The sequence below is a fragment of the Ranitomeya imitator genome, chromosome 6 (assembly GCF_032444005.1).
Source record: "Ranitomeya imitator isolate aRanImi1 chromosome 6, aRanImi1.pri, whole genome shotgun sequence".
NCBI classification, from domain to species: Eukaryota; Metazoa; Chordata; class Amphibia; order Anura; family Dendrobatidae; genus Ranitomeya; species Ranitomeya imitator.
The window spans coordinates 347289-373544 of NC_091287.1; the positions used below are offsets into that span (position 1 = coordinate 347289).

The window sequence follows — 26256 nt, forward strand, 5'->3', positions numbered from 1 at the left end:
TACGTCTTCCTGAGTATACACTCGCCTCTCATTGCTGGTATGTTTCGCTCTATACGTCTTCCTGAGTATACACTCTTCTCTCATTGCTGGTATGTTTCCCTCTATACGTCTTCCTGAGTATACACTCGTCTCTCATTGCTGGTATGTTTCGCTCTATACGTCTTCCTGAGTATACACTCGTCTCTCATTGCTGGTATGTTTCGCTCTATACGTCTTCCTGAGTATACACTCGTCTCTCATTGCTGGTATGTTTCGCTCTATACGTCTTCCTGAGTATACACTCGTCTCTCATTGCTGGTATGTTTCGCTCTATACGTCTTCCTGAGTATACACTCGTCTCTCATTGCTGGTATGTTTCCCTCTATACGTCTTCCTGAGTATACACTCGCCTCTCATTGCTGGTATGTTTCGCTCTATACGTCTTCCTGAGTATACACTCGTCTCTCATTGCTGGTATGTTTCGCTCTATACGTCTTCCTGAATATACACTCGTCTCTCATTGCTGGTATGTTTCCCTCTATACGTCTTCCTGAGTATACACTCGTCTCTCATTGCTGGTATGTTTCGCTCTATACATCTTCCTGAGTATACACTCGCCTCTCATTGCTGGTATGTTTCGCTCTATACGTCTTCCTGAGTATACACTCGCCTCTCATTGCTGGTATGTTTCGCCCTATACGTCTTCCTGAGTATACACTCGTCTATCATTGCTGGTATGTTTCGCTCTATACGTCTTCCTGAGTATACACTCGTCTCTCATTGCTGGTATGTTTCGCTCTATACGTCTTCCTGAGTATACACTCGCCTCTCATTGCTGGTATGTTTCGCTCTATACGTCTTCCTGAGTATACACTCGTCTCTCATTGCTGGTATGTTTCGCTCTATACGTCTTCCTGAGTATACACTCGCCTCTCATTGCTGGTATGTTTCGCTCCATACGTCTTCCTGAGTATACACTCGTCTCTCATTGTTGGTATGTTTCCCTCTATACGTCTTCCTGAGTATACACTCGTCTCTCATTGCTGGTATGTTTCCCTCTATACCTGTTCCTGAGTATACACTCGTCTCTCATTGCTGGTATGTTTCTCTCTATACGTCTTCCTGAGTATACACTCGTCTCTCATTGCTGGTATGTTTCCCTCTATACGTCTTCCTGAGTATACACTCGTCTATCATTGCTGGTATGTTTCGCTCTATACGTCTTCCTGAGTATACACTCGCCTCTCATTGCTGGTATGTTTCCCTCTATACGTCTTCCTGAGTATACACTCGTCTCTCATTGCTGGTATGTTTCTCTCTATACGTCTTCCTGAGTATACACTCGTCTCTCATTGCTGGTATGTTTCCCTCTATACGTCTTCCTGAGTATACACTCGTCTATCATTGCTGGTATGTTTCGCTCTATACGTCTTCCTGAGTATACACTCGCCTCTCATTGCTGGTATGTTTCGCTCTATACGTCTTCCTGAGTATACACTCGCCTCTCATTGCTGGTATGTTTCGCTTTATACGTCTTCCTGAGTATACACTCGCCTCTCATTGCTGGTATGTTTCGCTCTATACGTCTTCCTGAGTATACACTCGCCTCTCATTGCTGGTATGTTTCCCTCTATACGTCTTCCTGAGTATACACTCGCCTCTCATTGCTGGTATGTTTCGCTCTATACGTCTTCCTGAGTATACACTCGTCTCTCATTGTTGGTATGTTTCCCTCTATACGTCTTCCTGAGTATATACTCGTCTCTCATTGCTGGTATGTTTCCCTCTATACGTCTTCCTGAGTATACACTCGTCTCTCATTGTTGGTATGTTTCCCTCTATACGTCTTCCTGAGTATACACTCGTCTCTCATTGCTGGTATGTTTCGCTCTATACGTCTTCCTGAGTATACACTCGTCTCTCATTGCTGGTATGTTTTACTCTATATTACTCCCCCAGTATACACTCGTCTCTCATTGCTGGTATGTTTCGCTCTATACGTCTTCCTGAGTATACACTCGTCTCTCATTGCTGGTATGTTTCCCTCTATACGTCTTCCTGAGTATATACTCGTCTCTAATTGCTGGTATGTTTCGCCCTATACGTCTTCCTGAGTATACACTCGCCTCTCATTGCTGGTATGTTTCGCTCTATACATCTTCCTGAGTATACACTCGTCTCTCATTGCTGGTATGTTTCGCCCTATACGTCTTCCTGAGTGTACACTCGCCTCTCATTGCTGGTATGTTTCGCTCTATACATCTTCCTGAGTATACACTCGTCTCTCATTGCTGGTATGTTTCGCCCTATACGTCTTCCTGAGTATACACTCGTCTCTCATTGCTGGTATGTTTCGCTCTATACATCTTCCTGAGTATACACTCGTCTCTCATTGCTGGTATGTTTCCCTCTATACGTCTTCCTGAGTATACACTCGTCTCTCATTGCTGGTATGTTTCCCTCTATACGTCTTCCTGAGTATACACTCGTCTCTCATTGCTGGTATGTTTCGCTCTATACGTCTTCCTGAGTATACACTCGTCTCTCATTGACGGTATGTTTCGCTCTATACGTCTTCCTGAGTATACACTCGTCTCTCATTGCTGGTATGTTTCGCTCTATACGTCTTCCTGAGTATACACTCGTCTCTCATTGCTGGTATGTTTTACTCTATATTACTCCCCCAGTATACACTCGTCTCTCATTGCTGGTATGTTTCGCTCTATACGTCTTCCTGAGTATACACTCGTCTCATTGCTGGTATGTTTCCCTCTATACCTCTTCCTGAGTATACACTCGTCTCTCATTGTTGGTATGTTTCCCTCTATACGTCTTCCTGAGTATACACTCATCTCTCATTGACGGTATGTTTCGCTCTATACGTCTTCCTGAGTATACACTCGTCTCTCATTGCTGGTATGTTTCGCTCTATACGTCTTCCTGAGTATACACTCGTCTCTCATTGTTGGTATGTTTCCCTCTATACGTCTTCCTGAGTATACACTCGTCTCTCATTGCTGGTATGTTTCGCTCTATACGTCTTCCTGAGTATACACTCGTCTCTCATTGCTGGTATGTTTCGCTCTATACGTCTTCCTGAGTATACACTCGTCTCTCATTGCTGGTATGTTTCGCTCTATACGTCTTCCTGAGTATACACTCGTCTCTCATTGCTGGTATGTTTCGCTCTATACGTCTTCCTGAGTATACACTCGTCTCTCGTTGTTGGTATGTTTCCTGTTGTGAGTTCTGTTTTTGGGCTCCCTCTGGTGGTTACTGATGGTACTGGGTGACTTGTCTTTCCTGGGTCTCTGGGTTCCACCTGTTCCATCAGGATATGGGAGTTTCCTATTTAACCTGGCTTTGCTGGCATTTCCTCGCCGGTTATCAATGTATCCAGTGTGTCTTGTTACCTCTGCTCCCTGCTCCTAGAACCTTCTGGTCAAGCTAAGTTTGGATTTTCCTGTTTTGGTGTTTTGCTTTATTTGGTTTTTAGTCCAGCCTGCAGATATGTGATTCTTGCTGCTGGTTGCTCTAGTGGGCTGAAATTGCTCCTCATGTACCATGAGTTGGCACATGAGTTCAAGTAATTTCAGGATGGTTTTTTGAAGGGTTTTTCGCTGACCGCGCAGTTCACTTTTGTATCCTCTGCTATCTAGCTTTAGCGGGCCTCATTTTGCTGAAACTGTTTTCATACTGCGTATGTGCTTTCCTCTCATTTCACCGTCATTATATGTGGGGGGGCTGCTATTTCTGTGGGGGATTTCTCTGGAGGCAAGAGAGGTCTGTGTTTCTTCTAATAGGGGAAGTTAGATCTTCGGCTGGAGCGAGACGTCTAGGATCATCGTAGGCACGTTCCCCGGCTACTTTTATTTGTGTGTTAGGTTCAGGGTCGCGGTCAGCTCAAGTTCCATCGCTCTAGAGCTTGTTTGTATCTGTGCTTGTCCTTTAGTGATCCCCTGCCATTGGGATCATGACAGTTTCCCTCTATACGTCTTCCTGAGTATACACTCGTCTCTCATTGCTGGTATGTTTCCCCCTATACGTCTTCCTGAGTATACACTCGTCTCTCATTGCTGGTATGTTTCCCTCTATACCTCTTCCTGAGTATACACTCGTCTCTCATTGCTGGTATGTTTCCCTCTATACGTCTTCCTGAGTATACACTCGTCTCTCATTGCTGGTATGTTTCCCTCTATACCTCTTCCTGAGTATACACTCGTCTCTCATTGCTGGTATGTTTCCCTCTATACGTCTTCCTGAGTATACACTCGTCTCTCATTGCTGGTATGTTTCCCCCTACACGTCTTCCTGAGTATATACTCGTCTCTCATTGCTGGTATGTTTCGCTCTATACGTCCTCCTGAGTATACACTCGTCTCTCATTGCTGGTATGTTTCGCTCTATACGTCTTCCTGAGTATACACTCGTCTCTCATTGCTGGTATGTTTCCCTCTATACCTCTTCCTGAGTATACACTCGTCTCTCATTGCTGGTATGTTTTCCTGTATACGTCTTCCTGAGTATACACTCGCCTGTCATTGCTGGTATGTTTCTCTCTATACGTCTTCCTGAGTATACACTCGTCTCTCATTGCTGGTATGTTTCGCTCTATACGTCCTCCTGAGTATACACTCGTCTCTCATTGTTGGTATGTTTCGCCCTATACGTCTTCCTGAGTATACACTCGTCTCTCATTGCTGGTATGTTTCCCTCTATACGTCTTCCTGAGTATACACTCGTCTCTCATTGCTGGTATGTTTCGCTCTATACGTCTTCCTGAGTATACACTCGTCTCTCATTGCTGGTATGTTTCGCTTCATACGTCTTCCTGAGTATACACTCGTCTCTCATTGCTGGTATGTTTCGCTCTATACGTCTTCCTGAGTATACACTCGTCTCTCATTGTTGGTATGTTTCGCTCTATACGTCTTCCTGAGTATATACTCGTCTCTCATTGCTGTTATGTTTCGCCCTATACGTCTTCCTGAGTATACACTCGTCTCTCATTGCTGGTATTTTTCGCTCTATACGTCTTCCTGAGTATACACTCTTCTCTCATTGCTGGTATGTTTCGCTCTATACGTCTTCCTGAGTATACACTCGTCTCTCATTGCTGGTATGTTTCGCTCTATACGTCTTCCTGAGTATACACTCGTCTCTCATTGTTGGTATGTTTCGCTCTGTACGTCTTCCTGAGTATACACTCGTCTCTCATTGCTGGTATGTTTCGCCCTATACGTCTTCCTGAGTATACACTCGTCTCTCATTGCTGGTATGTTTCGCTCTATACGTCTTCCTGAGTATACACTCGTCTCTCATTGTTGGTATGTTTCGCTCTGTACGTCTTCCTGAGTATACACTCGTCTCTCATTGCTGGTATGTTTCGCTCTATACGTCTTCCTGAGTATACACTCTGTTATGTTTGCTAATGACAGGTGTTATGAAGGCAATCCAGAAACACAGTGTGCTTAGCGATCAGAGCGCACTGTTATGTTTGCTAATGACAGGTGTTATGAAGGCAATCCAGAAACACAGTGTGCTTAGCGATCAGAGCGCACACAGTGATCTGACAAATACCCAAAAATACAAGAACGAGCTCTGAGACATGGAAACTCTGTAGACTGCACACCTGATCCTATCCTAAACACAACTAAAAGCGGCTGTGGATTGCGCCTAACAACTACCTAGGCAACTCGGCACAGCCTAAGAAACTAGCTAGCCTGAAGATAGAAAAATAGGCCTGACTTGCCCCAGAGAAATTCCCCAAAGGAAAAGGCAGCCCCCCACATATAATGACTGTGAGTAAGATGAAAAGACAAAACGTAGGGATGAAATAGATTCAGCAAAGTGGGGCCCGATATTCTAGGACAGAGCGAGGACAGTAAAGCGAACTTTGCAGTCTACAAAAAACCCTAAAGCAAAACCACGCAAAGGGGGCAAAAAAAAACCACCGTGCCGAACTAACGGCACGGCGGTACACCCTTTGCGTCTCAGAGCTTCCAGCAAAACAAAAGACAAGCTGGACAGAAAAAAAGCAACAAAAAAGCAAAAAGCACTTAGCTATACAGAGCAGCAGGTCACAGGAACAATCAGGAGACGCTCAGATCCAACACTGAAACATTGACAAGGAGCAAGGATAGCAGCATCAGGCGGAGTTAAGTAATGAAGCAGTTAACGAGCTCACCAGAACACCTGAGGGAGGAAGCTCAGAAGCTGCAGTACCACTTGTGACCACAGGAGTGAATTCAGCCACAGAATTCACAACAGTACCCCCCCCTTGAGGAGGGGTCACCGAACCCTCACCAGAGCCCCCAGGCCGACCAGGATGAGCCGCATGAAAGGCACGAACAAGATCGGAAGCATGAACATCAGAGGCAAAAACCCAGGAATTATCTTCCTGAGCATAACCCTTCCATTTAACCAGATACTGGAGTTTCCGTCTAGAAACACGAGAATCCAAAATCTTCTCCACAATATACTCCAATTCCCCCTCCACCAAAACCGTGGCAGGAGGCTCAACAGATGGAACCATAGGTGCCACGTATCTCCGCAACAACGACCTATGGAATACATTATGTATGGAAAAGGAGTCTGGGAGGGTCAAACGAAAAGACACAGGATTGAGAACCTCAGAAATCCTATACGGACCAATAAAACGAGGTTTAAATTTAGGAGAGGAAACCTTCATAGGAATATGACGAGAAGATAACCAAACCAGATCCCCAACACGAAGTCGGGGACCAACACGGCGTCTGCGATTAGCGAAAAGTTGAGCTTTCTCCTGGGACAAGATCAAATTGTCCACTACCTGAGTCCAGATCTGCTGCAACCTATCCACCACAGAATCCACACCAGGACAGTCCGAAGACTCAACCTGTCCTGAAGAGAAACGAGGATGGAACCCAGAATTGCAAAAAAATGGAGAAACCAAGGTAGCCGAGCTGGCCCGATTATTAAGGGCGAACTCAGCCAACGGCAAAAAGGACACCCAATCATCCTGGTCTGCAGAAACAAAACATCTCAGATATGTTTCCAAGGTCTGATTGGTTCGTTCGGTCTGGCCATTAGTCTGAGGATGGAAAGCCGAGGAAAAGGATAGGTCAATGCCCATCCTACCACAAAAGGCTCGCCAGAACCTTGAAACAAACTGGGAACCTCTGTCAGAAACAATATTCTCAGGAATGCCATGCAACCGAACCACATGCTGAAAGAACAAAGGTACCAAATCAGAGGAGGAAGGCAATTTAGCCAAGGGCACCAGATGGACCATTTTAGAAAAGCGATCACAGACCACCCAAATTACTGACATCTTTTGAGAAACGGGAAGGTCAGAAATGAAATCCATCGAAATATGTGTCCAAGGCCTCTTTGGGACCGGCAAGGGCAAAAGCAACCCACTGGCACGAGAACAGCAGGGCTTAGCCCTAGCACAAATCCCATAGGACTGCACAAAAGTACGTACATCCCGTGACAGAGATGGCCACCAGAAGGATCTAGCCACTAACTCTCTGGTACCAAAGATTCCAGGATGACCAGCCAACACCGAACAATGAAGTTCAGAGATAAGTTTATTAGTCCACCTATCAGGGACGAACAGTTTCTCTGCTGGACAACGATCAGGTTTATTCGCCTGAAATTTTTGCAGCACCCGCCGCAAATCAGGGGAGATGGCAGACACAATGACTCCTTCCTTGAGGATACCCGCTGGCTCAGATAAACCCGGAGAGTCGGGCACAAAACTCCTAGACAGAGCATCCGCCTTCACATTTTTAGAGCCCGGAAGGTACGAAATCACAAAGTCGAAGCGGGCAAAAAATAACGACCAACGGGCCTGTCTAGGATTCAAGCGCTTGGCAGACTCGAGATAAGTCAAGTTCTTATGATCAGTCAATACCACCACGCGATGCTTAGCTCCTTCAAGCCAATGACGCCACTCCTCGAATGCCCACTTCATGGCCAGCAACTCTCGATTGCCCACATCATAATTACGCTCAGCGGGCGAAAACTTCCTGGAAAAGAAAGCACATGGTTTCATCACTGAGCAATCAGAACCTCTCTGTGACAAAACTGCTCCTGCTCCAATCTCAGAAGCATCAACCTCGACCTGGAACGGAAGAGAAACATCTGGCTGACACAACACAGGGGCAGAACAAAAACGACGCTTCAACTCCTGAAAAGCTTCCACAGCAGCAGAAGACCAATTAACCAAATCAGCACCCTTCTTGGTCAAATCGGTCAATGGTTTGGCAATGCTAGAAAAATTACAGATGAAGCGACGATAAAAATTAGCAAAGCCCAGGAACTTTTGCAGACTTTTCAGAGATGTCGGCTGAATCCAATCCTGGATGGCTTGGACCTTAACTGGATCCATCTCGATAGTAGAAGGGGTAAAGATGAACCCCAAAAATGAAACTTTCTGCACACCGAAGAGACACTTTGATCCCTTCACAAACAAAGAGTTAGCACGCAGGACCTGAAAAACCATTCTGACCTGCTTCACATGAGACTCCCAATCATCTGAGAAGATCAAAATGTCATCCAAGTAAACAATCAGGAATTTATCCAGATACTCACGGAAGATGTCATGCATAAAAGACTGAAACACAGATGGAGCATTGGCAAGTCCGAACGGCATCACTAGATACTCAAAATGACCCTCGGGCGTATTGAATGCAGTTTTCCATTCATCTCCTTGCCTGATTCTCACCAGATTATACGCACCACGAAGATCTATCTTAGTGAACCAACTAGCCCCCTTAATCCGAGCAAACAAGTCAGATAACAATGGCAAGGGATACTGAAATTTAACAGTGATCTTATTAAGAAGGCGGTAATCAATACACGGTCTCAGCGAACCATCCTTCTTGGCTACAAAGAAGAACCCTGCTCCCAGTGGTGATGACGATGGGCGAATATGTCCCTTCTCCAGGGATTCCTTCACATAACTGCGCATAGCGGCGTGTTCGGGCACGGATAAATTAAATAATCGACCTTTAGGGAATTTACTACCAGGAATCAAATTGATAGCACAATCACAATCCCTATGCGGAGGTAGAGCATCGGACTTGGGCTCTTCAAATACATCCTGATAATCAGACAAGAACTCTGGGACCTCAGAAAGGGTGGATGACGAAATCGACAAAAATGGAACATCACCATGTACCCCCTGACAACCCCAGCTGGATACCGACATGGAATTCCAATCCAATACTGGATTATGGGTTTGTAGCCATGGCAACCCCAACACGACCACATCATGCAGATTATGCAACACCAGAAAGCGAATAACTTCCTGATGTGCAGGAGCCATGCACATGGTCAGCTGGGCCCAGTATTGAGGTTTATTCTTGGCCAAAGGTGTAGCATCAATTCCTCTCAATGGAATAGGACACCGCAAAGGCTCCAAGAAAAACCCACAACGTTTAGCATAATCCAAATCCATCAGATTCAGGGCAGCGCCCGAATCCACAAACGCCATGACAGAAAACGACGACAAAGAGCAGATCAAGGTAATGGACAGAAGGAATTTGGACTGTACAGTACCAATGACGGCAGACCTAGCGGACCGCTTAGTGCGCTTAGGACAATCAGAAATAGCATGAGTGGAATCACCACAGTAGAAACACAGACCATTCAGACGTCTGTATTCCTGCCGTTCAACTCTAGTCATAGTCCTATCGCACTGCATAGGCTCAGGTTTAACCTCAGGCAGTACCGCCAAATGGTGCACAGATTTACGCTCGCGCAAGCGTCGACCGATCTGAATGGCCAAAGACAAAGACTCATTCAAACCAGCAGGCATAGGAAATCCCACCATGACATCCTTAAGAGCCTCAGAGAGACCCTTTCTGAACAAAGCTGCCAGCGCAGATTCATTCCACTGAGTGAGTACTGACCATTTCCTAAATTTCTGACAATATACTTCTATATCATCCTGACCCTGGCACAAAGCCAGCAAATTTTTCTCAGCCTGATCCACTGAATTAGGCTCATCGTACAGCAATCCGAGCGCCAGGAAAAACGCATCGACACTACTCAATGCAGGGTCTCCTGGCGCAAGAGAAAATGCCCAGTCTTGAGGGTCGCCGCGCAAAAAAGAAATAATAATCAAAACCTGTTGAATAGGATTACCAGAAGAATGAGGTTTCAAGGCCAGAAATAGCTTACAATTATTTTTGAAACTTAGAAACTTAGTTCTATCTCCAAAAAACAAATCAGGAATAGGAATTCTTGGTTCTAACATAGATTTCTGATCAATAGTATCTTGAATTTTTTGTACATTTATAACGAGATTATCCATTGAAGAGCACAGACCCTGAATATCCATGTCCACACCTGTGTCCAGAATCACCCAAATGTCTAGGGGAAAAAAAAAAGTGAACACAGAGCAGAAAAAAAAAAAAAAAAAAATGATGTCAGAACTTTTTCCTTCCCTCTATTGAGAATCATTAGTTTGGGCTCCTTGTACTGTTATGTTTGCTAATGACAGGTGTTATGAAGGCAATCCAGAAACACAGTGTGCTTAGCGATCAGAGCTCACACAGTGATCTGACAAATACCCAAAAATACAAGAACGAGCTCTGAGACGTGGAAACTCTGTAGACTGCACACCTGATCCTATCCTAAACACAACTAAAAGCGGCTGTGGATTGCGCCTAACAACTACCTAGGCAACTCAGCACAGCCTAAGAAACTAGCTAGCCTGAAGATAGAAAAATAGGCCTGACTTGCCCCAGAGAAATTCCCCAAAGGAAAAGGCAGCCCCCCACATATAATGACTGTGAGTAAGATGAAAAGACAAAACGTAGGGATGAAATAGATTCAGCAAAGTGGGGCCCGATATTCTAGGACAGAGCGAGGACAGTAAAGCGAACTTTGCAGTCTACAAAAAACCCTAAAGCAAAACCACGCAAAGGGGGCAAAAAAAACCCACCGTGCCGAACTAACGGCACGGCGGTACACCCTTTGCGTCTCAGAGCTTCCAGCAAAACAAAAGACAAGCTGGACAGAAAAAAAGCAACAAAAAAGCAAAAAGCACTTAGCTATACAGAGCAGAAGGTCACAGGAACAATCAGGAGAAGCTCAGATCCAACACTGAAACATTGACAAGGAGCAAGGATAGCAGCATCAGGCGAAGTTAAGTAATGAAGCAGTTAACGGGCTCACCAGAACACCTGAGGGAGGAAGCTCAGAAGCTGCAGTACCACTTGTGACCACAGGAGTGAATTCAGCCACAGAATTCACAACAACACTCGTCTCTCATTGCTGGTATGTTTCGCTCTATACGTCTTCCTGAGTATACACTCGTCTCTCATTGCTGGTATGTTTCGCTCTATACGTCTTCCTGAGTATACACTCGTCTCTCATTGCTGGTATGTTTCGCTCTATACGTCTTCCTGAGTATACACTCGTCTCTCATTGCTGGTATGTTTCCGTCTATACGTCTTCCTGAGTATACACTCGCCTCTCATTGCTGGTATGTTTCGCCCTATACGTCTTCCTGAGTATACACTCGTCTCTCATTGCTGGTATGTTTCGCTTCATACGTCTTCCTGAGTATACACTCGCCTCTCATTGCTGGTATGTTTCGCACTATACGTCTTCCTGAGTATATACTCGTCTCTCATTGCTGGTATGTTTAGCTCTATACGTCTTCCTGAGTATACACTCGTCTCTCATTGCTGGTATGTTTCGCTTCATACGTCTTCCTGAGTATACACTCGCCTCTCATTGCTGGTATGTTTCGCCCTATACGTCTTCCTGAGTATATACTCGTCTCTCATTGCTGGTATGTTTCGCCCTATACGTCTTCCTGAGTATACACTCGCCTCTCATTGCTGGTATGTTTCGCCCTATACGTCTTCCTGAGTATACACTCGTCTCTCATTGCTGGTATGTTTCGCCCTATACGTCTTCCTGAGTATACACTCGTCTCTCATTGCTGGTATGTTTCGCCCTATACGTCTTCCTGAGTATGCACTCGTCTCTCATTGCTGGTATGTTTCCCTCTATACGTCTTCCTGAGTATCCACTCGTCTCTCATTGTTGGTATGTTTCGCCCTATACGTCTTCCTGAGTATACACTCGTCTCTCATTGCTGGTATGTTTCGCCCTATACGTCTTCCTGAGTATACACTCGTCTCTTATTACTGGTATGTTTCGCTCTATACGTCTTCCTGAGTATACACTCGTCTCTCATTGCTGGTATGTTTCCCTCTATACGTCTTCCTGAGTATACACTCGTCTCTCATTGCTGGTATGTTTCGCCCTATACGTCTTCCTGAGTATACACTCGTCTCTCATTGTTGGTATGTTTCGCCCTATACGTCTTCCTGAGTATACACTCGTCTCTCATTGCTGGTATGTTTCGCTCTATACGTCTTCCTGAGTATACACTCGTCTCTCATTGCTGGTATGTTTCGCCCTATACGTCTTCCTGAGTATACACTCGTCTCTCATTGTTGGTATGTTTCGCTCTATACGTCTTCCTGAGTATACACTCGTCTCTCATTGTTGGTATGTTTCGCCCTATACGTCTTCCTGAGTATACACTCGTCTCTCATTGTTGGTATGTTTCGCCCTATACGTCTTCCTGAGTATACACTCGTCTCTCATTGTTGGTATGTTTCGCCCTATACGTCTTCCTGAGTATACACTCGTCTCTCATTGCTGGTATGTTTCGCCCTATACATCTTCCTGAGTATACACTCGTCTCTCATTGCTCATACCTTTCGCTCCATATGCCCCTCCTGTGTATATTCTGTCGACTTATATACTCACTGCCCCTATAGTGACACTGTACAGCTCTCCTTTGTGTCTTGCGTCTTCTTATCATTGTTTTTCTTTTCACATCGTTCTTTTCCTTCATTTGACGGTTAGTGGCTCAGAAGGTGGTCGCAATTCGGAAGAAGCAGCAGCTTTCAATTGGTCCGTGCAAATCTTTGCCCAATTCGCCGAGCCATTCTTCTGTGTCTACAGCCACCATCCCGTCCATGCACATTAATCAGGTGGGTAGAATTACAGCCTGCTGAGCATTCGTTCAGGGAGTCCACCCGGCCAGCACTTGTGGACATTTCCTATTATCGTGGGAGATATTTCACATTGCATCCAAGGCTGTGCGGCTGCTCTGCGGATGTCTGATGTTATCGCCTGTTTTATCGTGTTAGTCAGTCCTTACAGGGGAGTTTGTATACCGGGGTGCCATGTTCTGCAGGGCCCCTGGGCAGCCATTGTAAGGGAGGACTTGAGTTTGTCGCTTGTCAGTAGCAGCAGGAGACCACCATCAGTATACTCACCGGGATGTACTCAGATGAGCAGAGAGCTGAGGAGACCACCATCAGTATACTCACCGGGATGTACTCAGATGAGCAGAGAGCTGAGGAGACCACCATCAGTATACTCACCGTGATGTACTCAGATGAGCAGAGAGCTGAGGAGACCACCATCAGTATACTCACCGGGATGTACTCAGATGAGCAGAGAGCTGAGGAGACCACCATCAGTATACTCACCGGGATGTACTCTGATGAACAGAGAGCTGAGGAGACCACCATCAGTATACTCACCGGGATGTACTCAGATGAGCAGAGAGCTGAGGAGACCACCATCAGTATACTCACCGGGATGTACTCTGATGAACAGAGAGCTGAGGAGACCACCATCAGTATACTCACCGGGATGTACTCAGATGAGCAGAGTGCTGAGGAGACCACCATCAGTATACTCACCGGGATGTACTCTGATGAGCAGAGTGCTGAGGAGACCACCATCAGTATACTCAATGGGATGTACTCAGATGAGCAGAGAGCTGAGGAGACCACCATCAGTATACTCACCGGGATGTACTCAGATGAGCAGAGAGCTGAGGAGACCACCATCAGTATACTCACCGTGATGTACTCAGATGAGCAGAGAGCTGAGGAGACCACCATCAGTATACTCACCGGGGTGTACTCAGATGAGCAGAGTGCTGAGGAGACCACCATCAGTATACTCACCGGGATGTACTCTGATGAGCAGAGAGCTGAGGAGACCACCATCAGTATACTCACCGTGATGTACTCAGATGAGCAGAGAGCTGAGGAGACCACCATCAGTATACTCACCGTGATGTACTCAGATGAGCAGAGTGCTGAGGAGACCACCATCAGTATACTCACCGGGATGTACTCAGATGAGCAGAGAGCTGAGGAGACCACCATCAGTATACTCACCGGGATGTACTCAGATGAGCAGAGTGCTGAGGAGACCACCATCAGTATACTCACCGGGATGTTCTCTGATGAGCAGAGAGCTGAGGAGACCACCATCAGTATACTCACCGGGATGTACTCAGATGAGCAGAGAGCTGAGGAGACCACCATCAGTATACTCACCGTGATGTACTCAGATGAGCAGAGAGCTGAGGAGACCACCATCAGTATACTCACCGGGATGTATTCAGATGAGCAGAGAGCTGAGGAGACCACCATCAGTATACTCACCGGGATGTATTCAGATGAGCAGAGTGCTGACGAGACCACCATCAGTATACTCACCGGGATGTACTCAGATGAGCAGAGTGCTGAGGAGACCACCATCAGTATACTCACCGGGATGTACTCAGATGAGCAGAGAGCTGAGGAGACCACCATCAGTATACTCACCGGGATGTACTCTGATGAGCAGAGAGCTGAGGAGACCACCATCAGTATACTCACCGGGATGTACTCTGATGAGCAGAGAGCTGAGGAGACCACCATCAGTATACTCACCGGGATGTACTCTGATGAGCAGAGAGCTGAGGAGACCACCATCAGTATACTCACCGGGATGTACTCAGATGAGCAGAGTGCTGAGGAGACCACCATCAGTATATTCACCGGGATGTACTCAGATGAGCAGAGTGCTGAGGAGACCACCATCAGTATACTCACCGGGATGTACTCAGATGAGCAGAGAGCTGAGGAGACCACCATCAGTATACTCACCGGGATGTACTCTGATGAGCAGATTGCTGAGGAGACCACCATCAGTATACTCACCGGGATGTACTCTGATGAGCAGAGAGCTGAGGAGACCACCATCAGTATACTCACCGTGATGTACTCAGATGAGCAGAGAGCTGAGGAGACCACCATCAGTATACTCACCGTGATGTACTCAGATGAGCAGAGAGCTGAGGAGACCACCATCCGTATACTCACCGGGATGTACTCAGATGAGCAGAGAGCTGAGGAGACCACCATCCGTATACTCACCGGGATGTACTCAGATGAGCAGAGAGCTGAGGAGACCACCATCAGTATACTCACCGGGATGTACTCAGATGAGCAGAGAGCTGAGGAGACCACCATCAGTATACTCACCGGGATGTACTCAGATGAGCAGAGAGCTGAGGAGACCACCATCAGTATACTCACCGGGATGTACTCTGATGAGCAGAGTGCTGAGGAGACCACCATCGGTATACTCACCGGGATGTACTCAGATGAGCAGAGTGCTGAGGAGACCACCATCGGTATACTCACCGGGATGTACTCTGATGAGCAGAGAGCTGAGGAGACCACCATCAGTATACTCACCGGGATGTACTCTGATGAGCAGAGAGCTGAGGAGACCACCATCAGTATACTCACCGGGATGTACTCAGATGAGCAGAGAGCTGAGGAGACCACCATCAGTATACTCACCGTGATGTACTCTGATGAGCAGAGAGCTGAGGAGACCACCATCAGTATACTCACCGGGATGTACTCAGATGAGCAGAGAGCTGAGGAGACCACCATCAGTATACTCACCGGGATGTACTCTGATGAGCAGAGAGCTGAGGAGACCACCATCAGTATACTCACCGGGATGTACTCAGATGAGCAGAGAGCTGAGGAGACCACCATCAGTATACTCACCGGGATGTACTCAGATGAGCAGAGAGCTGAGGAGACCACCATCAGTATACTCACCGGGATGTACTCAGATGAGCAGAGAGCTGAGGAGACCACCATCAGTATACTCACCGGGATGTACTCAGATGAGCAGAGAGCTGAGGAGACCACCATCAGTATACTCACCGGGATGTACTCTGATGAGCAGAGAGCTGAGGAGACCACCATCAGTATACTCACCGGGATGTACTCTGATGAGCAGAGAGCTGAGGAGACCACCATCAGTATACTCACCGGGATGTACTCAGATGAGCAGAGAGCTGAGGAGACCACCATCAGTATACTCACCGGGATGTACTCAGATGAGCAGAGAGCCGAGACCACCATCAGTATACTCACTGGGATCTACTCTGATGAGCAGAGTGCTGAGGAGACCACCATCAGTATACTCACCAAGATGTACTCAGATGAGCAGAGTGCTGAGGAGACCACCATCCGTATACTCACCGGGATGTACTCAGATGAGCAGAGAGCTGAGGAGACCACCATCAGTATACTCACCGGGATGTACTCAGATGAGCAGAGAGCTGAGGAGACCACCATCAGTATACTCACCGGGATGTACTCTGATGAGCAGAGTGCTGAGGAGACCACCATCAGTATACTCACCGGGATGTACTCAGATGAGCAGAGAGCTGAGGAGACCACCATCAGTATACTCACCGGGATGTACTCTGATGAGCAGAGTGCTGAGGAGACCACCATCAGTATACTCACCGGGATGTACTCAGATGAGCAGATGAATATTCCAGTTGTAAATCTTTATTCATTACATAGTGGAATGTGCTGAGAACAATAAAGCTTAAAAATGATGGGATCTCCTCCCAGACCTGGATTAAAGCATCAGTCAACTGGACAGTCTGTGGTGCAAACTGACGTTGGTGGATGGAACGAGACATGATGTCCCAGATGTGCTTGATTGGATTAAGGTCTGGGGAACGGGCGGCCAGTCCATGGCTTCAATGCCTTCATCAGGCAGGAACTGTTGACACACTTCAATCACTTGAGGCCAAGCATGGTCATGTATCAGAAGGAACCCCAGGGCCCAGTGCCGGTTCCTAATGGCAGTCAGGCTACCTCTGGCGAGCACATGGAGGGCTGTGCGGCCCTCCAAGGAATTGCCACGCTACACCATTACTGACCCACTGCCAAACCGGTCACTCTGCAGAATGTTTTTCAGGCAGCAGATCGCTCTCCACGGTGTCTCCACACTCTCGCCTGTCGCATGTGCTCAGTGTGAACCTGCTCATCTGTGAAGATAAAAGGATGCCAATGTCAAATCTGCCAATCCTGGTGTTCTCTGGCAAATACCAATCACCCTGCTCGATGCTGGACTGTAAGCACAACAGCACCCACTGATGGACCTCGGACCATCCTCATGGAGTTGGTTTCTGACAGTTTAAGCAGACACATGCACATTTGTGGTCTGCTGAAGGTCATTTTGCAGGGCTCTAGCACTACTCCTCCTGTTCCTCCTTGCACAAAGAAGGAGGTAGCGGTCTTGCTGCTGGGTTGTTGCCTTCCTATTGCCCCCTCCACGTTTCCTGGTCTAATTGCCAGTTTCCTGGTATCTGCTCTGGACACTACAGACACACCGCTACCTTTCTTGCCACAGCTCGCATTGATGTGCCATCCTGGATGAGCTGCACTACCTGAGCAATGTTTGTGGGTTGTGAACACTGCCTCATGCTGCAGTACCTCTTGGGGTGAGAGCAATGACGAATTGCAAAAGTGACCAAAACAGCCAAAAAGGCTGAGAACAGAGAAAAGGTCTGTGGTCACCCCTGCAGAACCACTCCTTTATAGAGGTTGTCTTGCTAATTGCGAATCATTTCTACCTGTTGTCTGTTCATTTGCAGCAGGAGACATTGATTCACAATTAGTGTTGCTTCATAACAGGACTGGTTGGTTTCACAGAAGCGTGACTGACCCCGAGTTACATTGTGGTGTTGAAGTGTCCCCTTATTAATTTGAGCAGTGTGTATGTATATACATATACCGTGTGAGAATATACACACTTAGAGTATATCACAAAAGTGAGTACACCTCTGATATTTTCATAAGGATAAAGCTCGTATAACAGTGTGAATTTCCCTCTAAATAACTCAACACATTCATTAATGTCAAAGCCGCTGGCAACAAAAGTGAGTACACCATGAACCTGAGCTGCCGCACGGTGACCAAGGCCATGCAGCGGTGTAACAAGACAGGGTGCACTCAGAACTGGCCTCACTATGGTCAACCAAAGAAGAGTGCGTGCGCTCCACGTCCTCTCCAGAGGGGATCTTTTCAGAATAGACATCTGGGTGCTGCCAGCATTGCTGCAGAGGATACAGAGGTGGGGGGTCCGCCTGTCAGTGCTCAGACCTGTTATGGACCTGGTGGTTAGGAGCACCCGGAAAGACCTGATGGTTAAACTCACAGGACAAGCTCTGGGAAGTGGGTACTCTGCTAACCGCAATCCCTAATCCTATCACACACACTAGAAATAGCCGTGGAGCGTACCTAACAGGCCTAGACGCCTCGTCACAGCCTAAGGGCTAGCTACCCCTAGAGATAGAAAGTAAAGCCTACCTTGCCTCAGAGAAATTCCCCAAAGGAAAAGGCAGCCCCCCACAAATAATGACTGTGAGTTAAGATGAAATACACAAACACAGGAATGAAAGAGGTTTCAGCAAAGGGAGGCCAGACTACCTAAACAGACAGAGGATAGAAAAGGTAACTTTGCGGTCAGCACAAAAAACTACAAAAGACCACGCAGAGTGGGCAAAAAGACCCCCGCACCGACTCACGGTGCGGAGGTTGCCACTCTGCCTCCCAGAGCTTCCAGCTAGCCAGACAGAATCATATTAACCAGCTGGACAAGAAAACAAAAACAACAAAATAAACTAGCAGGGACTTAGCTTCTGCTGGAGTAGACAGGTCACCAGAAAGATCCAAAAGCGAACTGAACCAGTACTGGAACATTGACAGGTGGCATGGAGTAACAATCTAGGTGGAGTTAAATAGAGCAGCCAGCCTAAGAATTAACCAGGTCACCTGTGGAAGGAACCTCAGAACCAGCAGCTCCACCCACAGCCACCAGAGGGAGTCCATGGACAAAACTCGCCGAAGTACCATTCATGACCACAGGAGGGAGTTCCAAAACAGAATTCACAACACAGACCATACACATTACTGCAGAAGTTACAGTGATGGGGGGTCCGCCTGTCAGTGCACAGACCATACACATTGCTGCAGAGGTTACAGTGGTGGGGGGTCCGCCTGTCAGCGCTCAGACCATACACATTGCTGCAGAGGTTACAGTGGTGGGGGGTCCGCCTGTGAGTGCTCAGACCATACACATTGCTGCTGAGGTTACAGGGGTGGGGGGTCCGCCTGCCAGCGCTCAGACCATACAAATTGCTGCAGAGGTTACAGGGGTGGGGGGTCCGCCTGCCAGCGCTCAGACCATACAAATTGCTGCAGAGGTTACAGTGATGGGGGGTCCGCCTGTCAGTGCACAGACCATACACATTGCTGCAGAGGTTACAGGGGTGGGGGGTCCGCCTGTCAGCGCTCAGACCATACACATTGCTGCAGAGGTTACAGTGGTGGGGGGTCCGCCTGTCAGTGCACAGACCATACACATTGCTGCAGAGGTTACAGTGGTGGGGGGTCCGCCTGTCAGTGCTCAGACCATATACATTGCTGCGGAGGTTACAGGGGTGGGGGGTCCGCCTGTCAGCGCTCAGACCATACACATTGCTGCAGAGGTTACAGGGGTGGGGGGTCCGCCTGTCAGCGCTCAGACCATACACATTACTCCAGAGGTTACAGTTGTGGGGGGTCCGCCTGTCAGTGCTCAGACCATACACATTACTCCAGAGGTTACAGTTGTGGGGGGTCCGCCTGTCAGAGCTCAGACCATACACATTGCTGCAGAGGTTACAGGGGTGGGGGTCCGCCTGTCAGAGCTCAGACCATACACATTACTGCAGAGGTTACAGGGGTGGGGGGTCCGCCTGTCAGCGCTCAGACCATACACATTGCTGCAGAGGTTACAGGGGTGGGGGTCCGCCTGTCAGAGCTCAGACCATACACATTACTGCAGAGGTTACAGGGGTGGGGGGTCCGCCTGTCAGCGCTCAGACCATACACATTGCTGCAGAGGTTACAGGGGTGGGGGTCCGCCTGTCAGAGCTCAGACCATACACATTACTGCAGAGGTTACAGGGGTGGGGGGTCCGCCTGTCAGCGCTCAGACCATACACATTGCTGCAGAGGTTACAGGGGTGGGGGTCCGCCTGTCAGAGCTCAGACCATACACATTACTGCAGAGGTTACAGGGGTGGGGGGTCCGCCTGTCAGTGCTCAGACCATACACATTGCTGCAGAGGTTACAGGGGTGGGGGGTCCGCCTGTCAGCGCTCAGACCATACACACTGCTGCAGAGGTTACAGTGGTGGGGGGTCCGCCTGTCAGTGCACAGACCATACACATTGCTGCAGAGGTTACAGGGGTGGGGGTCCGCCTGTCAGTGCACAGACCATACACATTGCTGCAGAGGTTACAGGGGTGGGGGTCCGCCTGTCAGCGCTCAGACCATACACATTACTGCAGAGGGTACAGGGGTGGGGGGTCCGCCTGTCAGTGCTCAGACCATACACATTACTGCAGAGGTTACAGTGGTGGGGGGTCCGCCTGTCAGAGCTCAGACCATACACATTGCTGCAGAGGTTACAGAGGTGGGGGGTCTGCCTGTGAGTGCTCAGACCATACACATTACTGCAGAGGTTACAGTGGTGGGGGGTCCGCCTGTCAGTGCTCAGACCATACACATTGCTGCAGAGGGTACAGTGGTGGGGGTCCGCCTGTGAGTGCTCAGACCATACACATTACTGCAGAGGTTACAGGGGTGGGGGGTCCGCCTATCAGTGCTCAGACCATACACATTACTGCTGAGGTTACAGGGGTGCGGGGTCCGCCTGTCTGTGCTCAGACCATACACATTACTGCAGAGGTTACAGGGGTGGGGGGTCCGCCTGTCAGTGCTCAGACCATACACATTGCTGCAGAGGTTACAGGGGTGGGGGGTCCGCCTGTCAGCGCTCAGACCATACACATTGCTGCAGAGGTTACAGTGGTGGGGGGTCCGCCTGTCAGTGCACAGACCATACACATTGCTGCAGAGGATACAGTGGTGGGGGGTCCGCCTGTCAGTGCTCAGACCATACACATTACTGCAGAGGTTACAGGGGTGGGGGGTCCGCCTGTCAGTGCTCAGACCATACACATTGCTGCAGAGGATACAGTGGTGGGGGGTCCGCCTGTCAGTGCACAGACCATACACATTACTCCAGAGGATACAGTGGTGGGGGGTCCGCCTGTCAGTGCTCAGACCATACACATTACTGCAGAGGTTACAGTGGTGGGGGGTCCGCCTGTCAGTGCTCAGACCATACACATTACTCCAGAGGTTACAGGGGTGGGGGTCCGCCTGTCAGTGCTCAGACCATACACATTGCTGCAGAGGTTACAGGGGTGGGGGTCCGCCTGTCAGTGCTCAGACCATACACATTACTGCAGAGGTTACAGGGGTGGGGGGTCCGCCTGTCAGAGCTCAGACCATACACATTACTGCAGAGGTTACAGGGGTGGGGGGTCCGCCTGTCAGTGCTCAGACCATACACATTGCTGCAGAGGTTACAGTGGTGGGGGGTCCGCCTGTCAGTGCACAGACCATACACATTGCTGCAGAGGTTACAGGGGTGGGGGGTCCGCCTGTCAGTGCTCAGACCATACACATTGCTGCAGAGGTTACAGGGGTGGGGGGTCCGCCTGTCAGCGCTCAGACCATACACATTGCTGCAGAGGTTACAGTGGTGGGGGGTCCGCCTGTCAGTGCACAGACCATACACATTGCTGCAGAGGTTACAGGGGTGGGGGGTCCGCCTGTCAGTGCTCAGACCATACACATTACTGCAGAGGTTACAGTGGTGGGGGGTCCGCCTGTCAGTGCACAGACCATACACATTGCTGCAGAGGGTACAGTGGTGGGGGGTCCGCCTGTCAGCGCTCAGACCATACACATTACTGCAGAGGTTACAGTGGTGGGGGTCCGCCTGTCAGTGCACAGACCATACACATTGCTGCAGAGGTTACAGGGGTGGGGGGTCCGCCTGTCAGTGCTCAGACCATACACATTGCTGCAGAGGGTACAGTGGTGGGGGGTCCGCCTGTCAGTGCACAGACCATACACATTGCTGCAGAGGTTACAGGGGTGGGGGGTCCGCCTGTCAGCGCTCAGTCCATACACATTGCTGCAGAGGTTACAGTGGTGGGGGGTCCGCCTGTCAGTGCACAGACCATACACATTGCTGCAGAGGTTACAGGGGTGGGGGGTCCGCCTGTCAGTGCTCAGACCATACACATTACTGCAGAGGTTACAGGGGTGGGGGGTCCGCCTGTCAGTGCACAGACCATACACATTGCTGCAGAGGTTACAGGGGTGGGGGGTCCGCCTGTCAGTGCTCAGACCATACACATTACTGCAGAGGTTACAGGGGTGGGGGTCCGCCTGTCAGTGCTCAGACCATACACATTACTGCAGAGGTTACAGGGGTGGGGGGTCCGCCTGTCAGCGCTCAGACCATACACATTACTGCACAGGTTACAGGGGTGGGGGGTCCGCCTGTCAGCGCTCAGACCATACTCATTACTGCAGAGGATACAGGGGTGGGGGGTCCGCCTGTCAGTGCACAGACCATACACATTGCTGCAGAGGTTACAGGGGTGGGGGGTCCGCCTGTCAGTGCACAGACCATACACATTGCTGCAGAGGTTACAGGGGTGGGGGGTCCGCCTGTCAGTGCTCAGACCATACACATTACTGCAGAGGTTACAGGGGTGGGGGGTCCGCCTGTCAGTGCTCAGACCATACACATTACTGCAGAGGTTACAGGGGTGGGGGGTCCGCCTGTCAGTGCACAGACCATACACATTGCTGCAGAGGTTACAGGGGTGGGGGGTCCGCCTGTCAGTGCTCAGACCATACACATTGCTGCAGAGGTTACAGTGGTGGGGGGTCTGCCTGTCAGTGCTCAGACCATACACATTACTGCTGAGGTTACAGTGGTGGGGGGTCCGCCTGTCAGTGCTCAGACCATACACATTACTGCAGAGGTTACAGGGGTGGGGGGTCCGCCTGTCAGTGCACAGACCATACACATTGCGGCAGAGGTTACAGGGGTGGGGGGTCCGCCTGTCAGTGCTCAGACCATACACATTGCTGCAGAGGTTACAGTGGTGGGGGGTCCGCCTGTCAGTGCTCAGACCATACACATTACTGCAGAGGTTACAGTGGTGGGGGGTCCGCCTGTCAGTGCTCAGACCATACACATTGCTGCAGAGGTTACAGTGGTGGGGGGTCCGCCTGTCAGTGCTCAGACCATACTCATTGCTGCAGAGGTTACAGGGGTGGGGGTCCGCCTGTCAGTGCTCAGACCATACACATTACTGCTGAGGTTACAGAGGTGGGGGGTCCGCCTGTCAGTGCACAGACCATACACATTGCTGCAGAGGTTACAGTGGTGGGGGGTCCGCCTGTCAGTGCTCAGACCATACACATTACTCCAGAGGTTACAGGGGTGGGGGTCCGCCTGTCAGTGCTCAGACCATACACATTACTGCAGAGGTTACAGTGGTGGGGGGTCCGCCTGTCAGTGCTCAGACCATACACATTACTCCAGAGGTTACAGGGGTGGGGGTCCGCCTGTCAGTGCTCAGACCATACACATTACTCCAGAGGTTACAGGGGTGGGGGTCCGCCTGTCAGTGCTCAGACCATACACATTACTGCAGAGGTTACAGGGGTGGGGGTCCGCCTGTCAGTGCTCAGACCATACACATTACCGCAGAGGTTACAGGGGTGGGGGGTCCGCCTGTCAGTGCTCAGACCATACTCATTACTGCAGAGGTTACAGGGGTGGGGGGTCCGCCTGTCAGCGCTCAGACCATACTCATTACTGCAGAGGTTACAGGGGTGGGGGGTCCGCCTATCAGTGCTCAGACCATACACATTACTGCTGAGGTTACAGGGGTGCGGGGTCCGCCTGTCTGTGCTCAGACCATACACATTACTGCAGAGGTTACAGTGGTGGGGGGTCCGCCTGTCAGTGCTCAGACCATACACATTACTGCAGAGGGTACAGGGGTGGGGGGTCCGCCTGTCAGTGCTCAGACCATACACATTACCGCAGAGGTTACAGGGGTGGGGGGTCCGCCTGTCAGCGCTCAGACCATACAGATTACCGCAGAGGTTACAGGGGTGGGGGGTCCGCCTGTCAGTGCTCAGACCATACACATTACCGCAGAGGTTACAGTGGTGGGGGGTCCGCCTGTCAGTGCACAGACCATACACATTGCTGCAGAGGGTACAGTGGTGGGGGGTCCGCCTGTCAGTGCTCAGACCATACAGATTACCGCAGAGGTTACAGGGGTGGGGGGTCCGCCTGTCAGTGCTCAGACCATACACATTACCGCAGAGGTTACAGTGGTGGGGGGTCCGCCTGTCAGTGCACAGACCATACACATTGCTGCAGAGGTTACAGTGGTGGGGGGTCCGCCTGTCAGTGCTCAGACCATACAGATTACCGCAGAGGTTACAGGGGTGGGGGGTCCGCCTGTCAGTGCTCAGACCATACACATTACCGCAGAGGTTACAGTGGTGGGGGGTCCGCCTGTCAGTGCACAGACCATACACATTGCTGCAGAGGGTACAGTGGTGGGGGGTCCGCCTGTCAGTGCTCAGACCATACACATTGCTGCAGAGGTTACAGGGGTGGGGGGTCCGCCTGTCAGTGCTCAGACCATACACATTACTGCAGAGGTTACAGGAGTGGGGGGTCCGCCTGTCAGCGCTCAGACCATACACATTGCTGCAGAGGTTACAGTGATGGGGGTCCGCCTGTCAGCGCTCAGACCATACACATTGCTGCAGAGGTTACAGGGGTGGGGGGTCCGCCTGTCAGTGCTCAGACCATACACATTACTGCAGAGGTTACAGGGGTGGGGGGTCCGCCTGTCAGCGCTCAGTCCATACACATTGCTGCAGAGGTTACAGGGGTGGGGGTCCGCCTGTCAGTGCACAGACCATACACATTGCTGCAGAGGTTACAGGGATGGGGGTCCGCCTGTCAGTGCTCAGACCATACACATTACTGCAGAGGTTACAGTGGTGGGGGGTCCGCCTGTCAGTGCTCAGACCATACACATTACTCCAGAGGTTACAGGGGTGGGGGTCCGCCTGTCAGTGCTCAGACCATACACATTACTGCAGAGGTTACAGGGGTGGGGGTCCGCCTGTCAGTGCTCAGACCATACACATTACCGCAGAGGTTACAGGGGTGGGGGGTCCGCCTGTCAGTGCTCAGACCATACTCATTACTGCAGAGGTTACAGGGGTGGGGGGTCCGCCTGTCAGTGCTCAGACCATACTCATTACTGCAGAGGTTACAGGGGTGGGGGGTCCGCCTGTCAGCGCTCAGACCATACAGATTACCGCAGAGGTTACAGGGGTGGGGGGTCCGCCTGTCAGTGCTCAGACCATACACATTACCGCAGAGGTTACAGGGGTGGGGGGTCCGCCTGTCAGCGCTCAGACCATACAGATTACCGCAGAGGTTACAGGGGTGGGGGGTCCGCCTGTCAGCGCTCAGACCATACAGATTACCGCAGAGGTTACAGGGGTGGGGGGTCCGCCTGTCAGTGCTCAGACCATACACATTACTGCAGAGGTTACAGGGGTGGGGGGTCCGCCTGTCAGTGCACAGACCATACACATTACTGCAGAGGTTACAGGGGTGGGGGGTCCGCCTGTCAGCGCTCAGACCATACAGATTACCGCAGAGGTTACAGGGGTGGGGGGTCCGCCTGTCAGTGCTCAGACCATACACATTACCGCAGAGGTTACAGTGGTGGGGGGTCCGCCTGTCAGTGCACAGACCATACACATTGCTGCAGAGGGTACAGTGGTGGGGGTCCGCCTGTCAGTGCTCAGACCATACACATTGCTGCAGAGGTTACAGGGGTGGGGGGTCCGCCTGTCAGTGCTCAGACCATACACATTACTGCAGAGGTTACAGGGGTGGGGGGTCCGCCTGTCAGCGCTCAGACCATACACATTGCTGCAGAGGTTACAGTGATGGGGGTCCGCCTGTCAGCGCTCAGACCATACACATTGCTGCAGAGGTTACAGGGGTGGGGGGTCCGCCTGTCAGTGCTCAGACCATACACATTACTGCAGAGGTTACAGGGGTGGGGGGTCCGCCTGTCAGCGCTCAGTCCATACACATTGCTGCAGAGGTTACAG

At 50.0% G+C, this 26256-nt stretch overlaps 1 protein-coding gene across 4 annotated transcripts in view; it reads left to right on the top strand.

Moving 5' to 3' along the window:
• Window positions 1–26256, top strand: part of AGAP3 (ArfGAP with GTPase domain, ankyrin repeat and PH domain 3) — a 494399-nt gene that overhangs the window by 199890 nt on the left and 268253 nt on the right. For all 4 annotated transcript variants that reach the window (XM_069729029.1, XM_069729028.1, XM_069729027.1 and 1 more), the window contains exon 7: window positions 12862–12989. In XM_069729029.1, coding sequence (XP_069585130.1) covers window positions 12862–12989 — 128 coding nt within the window. The remainder of the gene's footprint in view (window positions 1–12861; window positions 12990–26256) is intronic.